Below are 12,616 nucleotides of genomic sequence, written 5' to 3'. Positions count from 1 at the left end.
CCGGATACACAAATGAAAAGGACACTATATCACTCGCACATCATTTCATGATCTAAGTTCCAGAAGTCTGTCCCAGCACTCATTTGAGAGTCGTGAGTGGAAAACTCCTTTTCTGAGCATATCAAGCACGAATTTGCTATATGATACGATTGTAATTCGTCGATCTTACGGGATTAGCACGAATTGCTAATCTAAGACATCGTACGAACTTGTGTGACATCGGATGAACTAGTACATTGTCAGATGTACAAGTATGACATCGGACGTACTATTATAACGTCGAGCGTACTAGTATGACGTCGAAAAAAAACAGTACAACGTCGAAATACTAATATGTCGTTGGACGTATATTCTGCGGCCACAACGAATGTGACCGGACTTTCTGGTTACTTGTGGCCCGGTCGCCTTATTTTGGAGATGAGAGAGAAGTGTGTCTGATGTGAGACACTAAAGCCTTTTGCCAATTCCCTCTTCATCTGTATGTTATCACCCATATTGCCGAGTGTTCCTCGAATAATAACGTCGAGCGTACTGGTATGACGTCAGATATACCAGTATGACGTCGAACATACTAATGTGACACCGGACGTACTAGTATGACATCAAGCGTAATTGTATGGAGTCAGACGTACTACTATGACGTCGTATATACTAGAATTACATCTGGCATAATAGTGTCACGTCAAGCACACCAGCATGACGTTGGACGTACTATCATGACATCGAATATATTACTATGACATCGGATATACTAGTATGACTTCGAATAGACTAATATGACATCGGACGGTCTAGTTTGACGACGAACGGACTAGTATAACACCTGATGAACTAGTACGACGTCTGATGGACTAGTATGACGTTAAACATTATATACTATTTCATATTAAATGAAATCGTGCAATCTGATATATTGTACAATCTACTATGTCGTCGAAAGATCTTACATTACATCATACAACATAGTATGACGTCGTGTGATCTTGTATAACATTGTTGACCATTCCAGTTTTTCAATTTCAATTCAATCTCAATTTATTCATAAAACCAACAACAAAATAGGGTTCAACCCTTATGTGACCAAAAGAAAAATATAAAAAAAGGAAAAAGAGAAAGGCAAAAGTAGAACGCATCAAGCCAGCCTGTACTTGAAGTAACTCTCAATGTTTCTCACAGAAACGTGAACATCACGAGGAAGTGAATTGTAAAGCGATACTCCTCTGACAAAAAGTATGTGATAAAATGTTTCTTGCATCGCTCTAGTAACCAGGTATCCTCGAAGCCTGTTCGAACTCCCCCGTTGATCGAACCGTCAAGAGAGAAGCCGCGTACGACGGACTCCTAGTCGTTTTCACGAAATTTCCGGGTATTCCTTCTCACATGCAATTATGCATATGCTTCTGATTCCTTAGAAGATCATACCTTTTAACACATTTTTCAAACTTATATGTCGCCGGTAGGTCATCCACTGCACTTCAGTTTTCAGTTGTGTCTTTAGCCTTTATTACTGTTACAGCTTTCACTGAGAAAATAAAACGGGGGTGCGATTAACTTTTTTCCTCATAACTTTAACACTTTTTAGGTGTAAAAATATATCAACATTTTTTAATGTTAATCTTACACCTTTTTAAGTGTAAAATTAACAAGAAAAAGGGTAACTTTAACCCCTAAAACACCTGAAAAGCATAATATTTACACCGATTTCGGATCAATAATGCAAGGTAAAATTAACATTTCTGGAATGTTATTTTAACTTTTTCGGATTTCTCTCACTGTTGAAAATGTTTTCACTTCAACACTGCAAGGCTTGATCATTTATCTCAGCATTGAGGATAGGATATAGAATTATAAAGAGATAAAAAATATTTTTTAAACTTTTTCTCAATACAGAAATAATAACAAACGTATTTTAATTACAACGCAGAGTACCCATTATGATCTTAATGATTGTAATAAAAAGTGTAATTTCACTGACTTTATGATTAATTTTGTATCATACAAATTAGATTGATGCTCATTACAAAATATCCTCTAACGTATTACGTTAGCACTTTCAAATATTTGGAATATTTACTTGCCCAAATTTATGAGTTTTTCGGTTTTATGAACTTTTGTTACATATTTTTCAATGGATTTTATTGTGGAATTAGCTATTAGGAATTTATGGAAGACGTGTGAACTTGTAAATTTAATTGTTTCTTCGAATATTACATTGTTTATCACTTCTCAGATGGGGCAATAATATTGCTAGCAATCCTGTTTAGCTATTAGTCATTTTGCATTGTTACAGTAGCTGATTAGATACTTGTGTTATCATCCGATTAATAACAGTTCAAATTCATCAAAGCTTACAATTAAGAAGTAATTACATGCTTTGAGGCTGTATAATTATTAATTAGCGACATAGATTCACAGCCAAATAGATACAACGTGTTGAAAATTGTATCAACATTAGAAAGAAACTTAATTCCTCCTACTTTCCTTTTGGTGTAGTTTTTTTGTATTTTTTGCATCTGCAAAAATACATGCTAAGTTCAACTCAAATAAACTTGTTAATGTTTATTCTTCATATACAAAGTGGAAAAAAATCGATATCACGTTGGAATTACGCTTGTATACACATTTATAAATATTCACACGCGAATCAAAATTCTGTTTTCTTGCATTGTAAAAGTTATTAGATTGCGGAAAATGTAATTTTTTGGTGTGTTGATAATAATAATGCTTAGTATACGTAGAATTTTTGTCCCTTTCACACATTTATGGCAATTCTTCTTTCCCGTTGAGCTATTTTTATCAAACAATTTTTTTTGTTACCCAAAAATTTACACAGTTTGTGGTGCAACTCACAAAGTATTATTATATTTGCTATTGTTTTATATTATTATGATTGTTTATTTTCTATCTTGGGCGTTTTTCATGTGCGTCATGGTATAATATTTTGCTGCAAAATAATTATATATCTGCCGAATTGTTATATTTTCGGAGAAAATCTGATGTCTAAGAGTTCTTAATTTAAATTGGTATGTGTCGCATCTATGCAATCAAAAGGGCATATCGGTTTTTCTGATGGAGATAAATAATAGTTATAATTTTTTAAGGTTGCAGTAGACTGAGCAATATTAGTAAAAATTGCCAGAAAAAAAGAAATTTATTTAGTATATAAATAAAAATAAAAAAAAAACATAAAATAAAATACCCGAAAATAGTGAAATATTTTTGTCAAAGAAAAAATGAAGGGCATATTTGGTTCAATTTGAATGGATTTATGATCGTTTTTTAGTTATTTTTACTGACCAATCTACTAATTTACCGATCAAAAACGTTTATCTCAATTTATGATACCCCTATATATTTAAATAATAAAGTTGTTTAGCACTGTTTTTCATAATTTACTTGTAAAAACATTTTAAGTGTAGCTTCAGTACAAATTTACAGGTTCACACAGAGCTTTACGAAAAACTATCAATTTTTTTTCAATATTCATACAAAATTTATATTAAAAATAATTTTAAAAAAACATTATGTGAAGCAGATACGTTAATTAAGAAAAATTTAGTTGTAAATTTCTTTAATTAAGTAATAAGTCAATAAGAAACATCTCATAACGGGCCAAAATTCACAGTAGTGGCAGTCACTAATTTTCTTCAAAATTCTAAATGAAAGAGCGGTCTCTTTAAGTTCGGTGCTACCCCTTGTGGGGTGGTGCCCCAGTTTCCCCTACTTGTCCTACTTGGCGCTACTATCAATAGCTGGTCTTGGCCTCGCTGAGGATCCGTCGCCACTCGAGCCTCTTACGCGAAACTGTTCGGAGTCTAGCCTGTATGGGGGCTAGGTGGATCTCGTTTCATCAAAGCGTACACAGTAAAAAAGTTTACAATCATTATGGTTGGTAATTTTTGCACGAGCATTATAATTGTAAAATTTGTGTATTGGAAATTTTGTGTAGTGTCACTTTGTGTATTTTATAAAACGATTTCTTTTCTATAATTTTTATTGTACAGCATTTTTGTTCGGTTTATGAGTATGATATGTGAAATAAAAAAAATATGAAGAGCAGGTCTGAGATTTGATCCCAGAACCTTCGCGTTGATGGCCGCGCGTTTTCCGGTTACGCCACAAACTTGCTTACTTCTGTTAAGCAAATGTCCAAGAGTTGCAGCGTCAATTTTTCTAATTTACGTGATGTTTCCTCTGTTTTCTGTTATTACATAATTAAATTATTCCTAATTTCTCACGACTGAGGCACATTTTAAGAATCATATGAATGATTTTAGAAAACAATTAGATAGTTAGAAGTGCGAAAAATTACTAAAATCTTAGAAAAACTGCTATAGTAAACAATGAAATTTTGACAGTTCTCACATAAATTTTCCATAGATTTCATCACACAAATATAAATTTACTGACATTATGCTAGTATAATCAATATAATACTGTAAATATGATAGAAATTTTACCACTTTCAACCATAATACTTGTAATATTACAAATTTCCCAGACACAACTTTATTTGTCACACAATTTTTTTATACTGTGTAGAGATTACCCCAAAAACTTTCCAAGCTGGGGCATCCTCATCCTCGCAAACCAGATGACCAGTTCACCTGAGCCTATTAAGGTGTACTTGCTTGACGATAGTTGCCTCTCGGTAGTAGCGATCATATACCTCATGGCTGTATAAATTCCGGAATCGTCCCTCTTCACATACGTGGCCGAAAGTCTTCGAAATCTAACTAGCAGTTCTTAAGAACTAGTTTTGAAAATATTTTGCATTTATGACAGAGTTAGGAGAGATTGGGGCAGCAGTGCACATTTAGTAGCACGAAACACTGATATTTATATCTACATTAGTCGAAGTTTTCTCGACCATTCCTTCAATAGAGAAGGATCTATGTAGTATCTATGAACTGATACAGGTCTCGTCCTCTGAAGTCTAATATCTAAATGAAAGGAAAATTGGAGTGGTTAGAATTACTTCGTGTTTACTGCTGCACCAGTTTCCACTACTGTAACTTATTTAAAAGAATTCTCCTGCTCAAAATAATGCAAAATATGTACAGTAGAACCCCGCTATAGGCCATCGCTCTATAGTCCACAATTTATCGACCGTTGATTTGAAAACACTGATTTTAAGTTGGGTTATGTTTTTTATTAGTACGCGACATGCAATGTTGTAATAATTATTTCAATATTTTTGGTAAACTTTATTGAGTAGTTGTGATAATTGTGATCCATAATGAAGAGAGCGAGGACAGGTAACACAATCGCAAAGAAAGTGGAAGCCGTCGAGCAATTTCAATACTAAAAATCGTTGATAATTTAAAAAAATGATATGGACTATAGTGCGACCCAAGTGTCAAATCTGGAACCAAATAAGGACTATAGCGAGGCTCTACTGTATGTGTATAAAGGCATTTCATGCGATTTTTTGGTTCTGAAAATATGCAAAATCCCGGAACCCCCCTGTAATCTCAATCATAAGTCAATTGATTAAATAAACCAACAATAATTCTTAACTAAAAAATAAAAAATCCCATTATATCCAAAAAAAAAAGTAAAACGTGCTCTTTCGATTGCAAATGAGCGATGTCCTATGATGTCCGTGATGTTAAAGGTATGCGTTCTATTGAAATTACTGAAATAAATAGGATCTTAAAGGTGAACACACGTTGTTATCTCGATTAAAAAAAAAAAGACGGAAAAGATTAGGATTATTGTAGCAAATAATTTTACAAGTTTAGCAATGGCAAATACAACCACATAGAAGAAGAAAACTTGTATGTTAATCTTTGACACAAATTAGTTTAATTATGTGGACATTTGTACATCTCCCTATTTGTTTTTGACGCTGAATATTTGCAACACTTTTGCGTTTTAAGTTTAATTCTCGCTGTGTCATTTTGTTGCTGGTTTTCTTGGGTGCGATATGTGCAAACAATTGTAAGGAGATTATTTTCATATATCCAACAATTTAATGAATTTGTCTGATTGCGTCTTTAAAGTGTCTCCTCATGTGATATTTACGTGTGACTTGTGCGTTTCTTTCTGAATGAGAGAATATATAAGCACCTTCATCATTCTTTAAAACATATTGTTCAATTGCGCAACAATAATGCATCACCTGGGTTACCTTTTTGAGGTAGCTGTACTAAAAGTGTATTAAAACTGATGGAGGATTGTGATAGGAAAAAAAAATTCCAAGAGCTCAAAAGTAGTCTCTCTCTATTTCCCTTCTATGAACTATTTGGTATGAATGAGGTGAAGATGTGGTTGTGCTTTTATTGTTTGTGGGGTGTACAAAAGAATTGTGAAAGATATTTCTGGAATTTTGCCACTCTGATAAGAATGAAAATGGAAAATCCTACGTATTGGACTTTTGTAAAAAAGAGTTTGTTGTGTAGTTTCTTTTTTTTCCATGATACTGTATGTAGGTGTATTTATAAGAAATGTGATATGTATGTAGAATGTTATGTGGGTTTTCTTCAGGATCATTCATCTTACAATTATACCAGGTTGACACATGACTCGGTGTAGCGATATTATTTCTCAGTTGTTTTGTATCAAGTATCTTTGTCGTCATTGTTCGACAGTGAATGCGAATTATAGCATGTGGTTTATTCCTGTCCTGAAGCACATTGAGGCTCAAAGGATGATACTAAGGGGCTTATAAATAGTTCTTTTACGCACTGGATAAATTCTAAGAAATCTCTAGGAACCCTTCGGGAAAGATCGGAAAAACTTGAGTAAGAAAATCCTTGGAAAAATCCATTAAAAAATCCTTACATTTTTTTTTCTTTCTTTTTTGATGTTTTTCCTTTATTATTTCTTATCTTTGTATTTCTTTTTCTTTTAAGTCTTCAATTTTTCCATATTTTATCTTAGCCTTTTTGTTACTCATTTATAAAATATTCAATATTCTATATGAACTTTGCAACCAGAAAAATATCTCGCCCGAAGTATAAGCTTAACTTTTGCAGAATTTTCCCCAGGATTTCCCCTGAACTCGCCACGGGATTTTCATCTATCTCTGGAAGGAATTTTCCTCTTCCGGGGAGAATTTTCGCCTCGATTTCCCTCGGAATTCTTCTAGTCTGAAAAATTCGAAGAATTTTCCTTGGAAAATTTGGGGAATACTATGGGAATGGCCAGGAAATTTTCCCAATCACTACGAGGAAAGTTCCCCTTTAAATCCCCGAGAATGCCGGTAGAAAGTTCTCCATAAAATTTCTTCTTGAAATCATCAGGAATTCACTGGGAGCCAGCAAAATTGTCTGATGGAACTTTTAAGAAAAATTCTCCAAGGGAATTTAAAGGGATCTCTTTGGAAAATGTCGACACCTCAGAGAAGTAATTTTTCCAGAGATTCCACCCTGATTCTCGTTGTTGAAATCGTCGGAGATTTTAGGGAGAAAAATCCTGACGTAAATATCGAAATTTCGGTGGTAACTCATAGAGAATGATAATGGAAATTGGAATTAGAAATTTCTCTAGAAATTTCATTGAAATTCCCTAGGAAGTTACCATGTTTTCCAAAAAAAGAAAATTCCAATGGTATTCTTGGGAAATTTTCACTATTTAGTGGGTAATTTCTCGAGCACTTCCACTCAAAAGTCATGTCATAGGTAACCTTGGAGTCTTCTGAAAAAGTTCTGGAGAAATTTCCTTCGGGAGGATTTTTTTATTGGGAGCGTTTGCGAAACCGAACAAACGACAAATGTTAATTTTACGTCAATGGTTAAAATGTTAGCTGGACAAACAAATTTTGACATTTTTTCGGTGTGAAACGGTTCTTGCTCACCTCTTGCCTACAAAATAATCTTTGTAAAGATATCTCAGAAAGAACATTAAGTTTAATAGATGGCGGTCGTTCGTATGGTTTTATCATTCCAATGCTCATTTTTGATGATCATTTTTTAGCACATGATTGTTCTCAAATGCTTCTGCATTATCGACTTTGCTTTGTACTGGTTCCTGTCTCGATGTTTTCCCCGTTTTCCTCAATCTTTGTCGCGCTCGGAAACCACCAAACAGTCGCGACAGGAACCAATAAAAGGAAAAGTTAATTAGAAGGAATTTAGAACAATCATGTGCTAAAAAATTGTGCCGAAGTCAATGGTCAAAACGATCGAAACGTTAGCTGGACATTTTTTCGGTTTCACATGGTTCTTGCTCACCTCTTGGCTACAAAGCATTTTTTAGCACATGACTTCTCAATTGCTTCTGCATTATCAACTTTTCTTTGTAATGGTTCCTGTCTTGACTGTTTTCCCCGTTTTCCTCAATCTTTGTCGCGCTCGGAAACCACCAAACAGTCGCGACAGGAACCAATAAAAGGAAAAGTTAATTAGAAGGAATTTAGAACAATCATGTGCTAAAAAATTGTGCCCAAATCAATAGTCAAAACGTTAGCTGGACAAACAAATTTTGACATTTTTTCGGTTTCACATGGTTCTTGCTCACCTTTTGCTTACAAGGAATTTTTTAGCACATGACTGTTCTCAATTGCTTCTGCATTATCGACTTTTCTTTGTAATGGTTCCTGTCTCGACTGTTTTTCCGGTTTTCCCCAATCTTTGTCGTGCTCGAAAACCACTAAACAGTCGCGACAGGAAACAAAACAAAGAAAAGTAAATTAGAAGGAATTTAGAACAGCCATGTGCTAAAAAATTATGCCGAAGTCAATGGTCAAAACCTTAGTTGGACAAACAAATTTTGACATTTTTTCGGTTTTACATGGTTCTTGCTCACCTCTTGCCTACAAAGAATTTTTTAGCACATGACTGTTCTAAATTTCTCCTAATTAACTTTTCTTTGTAATGGTTCCTGTCGCGACTGTTTTCGTCAATCTTTGTCGTGCTTGGAAACCACCAAAGAGTCGCGAAAGGAACCAATAAAAAGAAAAGTTAATTAGAAGGAATTTAGAACAGTCATGTACTAAAAATTGTCCTGGACAAATATTTTCATTTTTAATTGGAATAGCATCATCTGCACCATAAATGCACAAACTCTTGACGTGGTTAATAAGGATTAACAGATATACATTGCACTTTAATGCATAGTGATTAGCCCCTCAGATAATTGTGGACGTCACAGATGAAAATCCTCATGAGTTAAACCACCTTGTGGATCTTGTGAATGACGATTGGGCCACGTGAGAAGACACATGCGCGAGCTTTTATTTTTTCTTCAATTCTTATCCGGCTTTTATTATAATATATTTATCGAGTTGTGCCTACATAAAAATTATTGCAAAAGCATGCTTCACGAGTTTCTTGTACCTCTTCCAGCCGTGAACGTCACAGACCTGGTAGATGATTTTTTTTCTCGGTCTAAAATCATCATCTCTTGTATGAGATGCTGTGTAAATAAATATTTGATAAAAATAGTTGAAGGAAAAAGTGTAGTTACTAGGAAGTTGTAGTATTATTGATAATGTGGGGGATGGTAAATAGATGGAAATGTTAGTAATACTATATTTGAGATAAGTATTTTCTTGCTCTATTTATTCTATTGTGTGCTATTAAAGTGATATAAACATGCGCATCTTTGGGTCTCTTTTCAACTATTTTATCATCATAAGGCTTTTTGGTTTTGGTGTGTGGAAAAGAGAAAAGTCCACTATAATTGTTGAGAAGGCGGAAGAATAAAAGAGAATCATGTTTTGTGTATTATTTTTGGTCAAGTTTTATTTCCCAAACCATTATAAATTCACTCATTGTAGTGATTTAGTATTTTTGAATGAATCAAATACCGCACGCCAAGGTCTTTAGCCACAAACGACGCATATTTTTGGGAGAATAAGAACGCGAGAAAAATCGAGAAAAAAAACTTGTTTATCTATGAATTGAAAATACAGTCAACTCACTATTTTTGTTGTTTTTCTTTTTTTTTATCTTCTTAAAATCCATTGCGGTAACTCTTCGTGTTCTTTCACTCTAATGACTATTTCTGCTTGATCATTTAGCCCGTGTGATATTTCCGGGATTTTCAGGGATTGCAATAAAAAAAAAAATTGTTGGCAATTTTTTCTTGTAATTTGCAATCTACGAAAAAAAATCCTCTAAACTCGGCGCCATCAATGAGTGTTTGATCTTTTTTTTTCTTCAGTGGTTGTTCTTGAATGTTTAATGAATGTTCTTTTTTTTCCCGAAATGTTTGCCTTGCAGGTGGAGCAGAGAGATGTTCCCGGTATCGACTGTGCTCACTTGGCGATGGACACAGAGGAGGGTGTCGAGGTTGTTTGGAACGAAGTTCAATTTTCCGAAAGGAGAGATTTCAAATCACAAGAAGAAAAAATTCAGCAAGTTTTCGAGAATTTAACACAACTAGAGCATCCGAATATAGTCAAGTTTCATCGGTACTGGACCGATACACATAACGATAAACCTAGGGTGAGTTTTTTTTTACAATTTATTTATCTTTTTGTTTATTTGTTGTGTCTATTGGGAAGGCTGCATTTAGAAATTAAAACGTCGAATTTGATTTATCAAATTTCCACGGGAAATGTCTTATTTTGAATTAATTATCTTGCAAAACTAGAATATTTAGACATGAGGGTTGTCTGAAAAGTTCGTTGCTTAAAAAAACTTACATTCGTTTTATTTGATTTTTCATTTTTTAAATTAAGGGAATATATCTAAAGGACGATCGGTATTGTATTTGAAGTAGTTCTGCATTGGAAAAACTGCAAAAATTTTCTACAGAAATGGCTTGGATTATGGACAATGTTCGCTTTTCAAGAGGACATTGATATTCTGGATCTCAGATATATTAGAAATTCTTAGCTTACATTGTGTCTCTAAATATCCGAGCTAAGCATTAGACTAGTTATTTTTTTAATTATTATTTTACTGATAAAGATTATTTAGATTATTTGTACTATTTTGTTTTTAAATGTAAAACCGATTGACATTTTTAACCGTGATTTAATTTCTTCTGATGCTGAGCTCTATAAAATAAACTAAATTATTTCAAACAAGATTTCTCTTTTTATAATACAAAAATTAAATATTTTCTTTGTTTTTGGTTGTAAAAATAATATTATACCGCGGAAACACCATCTAATACCATAAAAACAGAAAGCTACATTTATAAGATATATATTTATTTATAATATAACTTAATAACTCCCGACCGAGTCCATATATATAAGGAGCCGCTATGGACAAATCTATATGATTTTTCAAAAGTACAGTCCTTCGAATCTCATCTGATAATACTCGAATTGAAATTAAATATTTGAATGAAGCAATTTCAATTATTTTCAAGAAATTGATTCAAAATATTGAATTTTTTATTGCTTCTTGAAGAAAAAAATATGGCCAAAGCAAAGAATTATCTTGATAAGTGTTACCTGAACCCTGCTCGATAAAAAAAACACGGATCGTTGATTCGCTGACTATAAGCGTGGTTAAATTTGGTAGTTGTTCCAAAAAAAAGAAAAGAAAAACCCTCAAAACAACTAACTTATTAGAGATATTAGAACACCGTGTATTCACAATTTTATATGAACTTTTAAATAGGGTACATTGGGAAGTTTTGAACAAAATCTATTTACAAACTTCGAGATTTCCTCACTATTTCAAATTCGCAAAAGAAAAATATCACAAAGAAGTACTTCTTGTGCTTCTTGGTCTTATTCTTCACTTTGTCTATCTGAAACAAAGACGAAATCTCGAGTTTTATAAATAGATTGTGTTCAAAATTACCTATTGTGCCCTAAAATACCCTAAATTACCCGTTGGAATAAAATACATATCCTGGATGCAGGTAACTTTGACCTTCTGAGGGACTTTTTAGCCCCTGCTGTTTGTAAGTTTTCTTTAATTCTAGTAATTAGTGATGGTCATCACCAATCCTATTTAACATCGATCGACGAAAGCTATTTTTAAGTGCTAAAATTAAAGAATAGCTTAAGAACAACAGAGAGGCCATGTCGCCTGCAAATACGGTTTAAAGATATTCCATGGTCTGTCTGCCGATTTCTAATGTTTGAACCTGAACAAGATTAAAGTTATTCTTGATCAGATTAACTGATCTAGATCATCTAGAAATTAATGCGTTTTTCAGTTCATTGAACCTAATAAGCCTTATTAACGGCTTATTATAAAGCAAAAATGCTGTTCTAAAAAAAAGGTTCGGAAACGTAATAAAAATTTTATTGTGTTAATAAAAGGCAAAAAACAAACGAGCAGTAAAAAATTCAAAATTGTCAGTAAAAAAATTAAAAATAAACAGTAAAATATCTAATTATGGTCAGTAAAAAACTTAAATCTTTACAAGAATGGGTCTAATTTATATATTTAACATTAAAAATCGTTGCAGATAAAATGAGAAGCTCTTTATTTTCCCTTTGCTAAAATTTGGATAATAATATCACTGTCTCAAATTATTTTGTTACTGCTCCATTTTAACTTTTACTGCTCATTTATACAATGCCTTAATAAAATAGTGTACTAATAGAATGTTTTTTTTGGGAATAACTAAATATTTTCGAAAATTTAACCATATTCGAAGGCTAGTACGTTCGGAAACTGACGACTTTCTTCTGATAAATCTTAATGAAACGCTTTTTTTTATCTTTGAGTATTTTGTACTAAAGCGTGTGGACGAA

At 33.2% G+C, this 12,616-nt stretch overlaps 1 protein-coding gene across 4 annotated transcripts in view; it reads left to right on the top strand.

Moving 5' to 3' along the window:
- Nucleotides 1-12,616, top strand: part of LOC129798635 (nuclear receptor-binding protein) — a 97,243-nt gene that overhangs the window by 46,827 nt on the left and 37,800 nt on the right. For all 4 annotated transcript variants that reach the window (XM_055841885.1, XM_055841887.1, XM_055841888.1 and 1 more), the window contains exon 3: nucleotides 10,170-10,394. In XM_055841885.1, the coding sequence (XP_055697860.1) occupies nucleotides 10,170-10,394 (225 nt within the window). The remainder of the gene's footprint in view (nucleotides 1-10,169; nucleotides 10,395-12,616) is intronic.

Source organism: Phlebotomus papatasi, chromosome 1, assembly GCF_024763615.1.
Source record: "Phlebotomus papatasi isolate M1 chromosome 1, Ppap_2.1, whole genome shotgun sequence".
In the NCBI taxonomy this organism is placed as follows: Eukaryota; Metazoa; Arthropoda; class Insecta; order Diptera; family Psychodidae; genus Phlebotomus; species Phlebotomus papatasi.
Note: the sequence above shows the minus strand (reverse complement) of the source record. Positions and strands in the feature narration are given on the sequence as shown.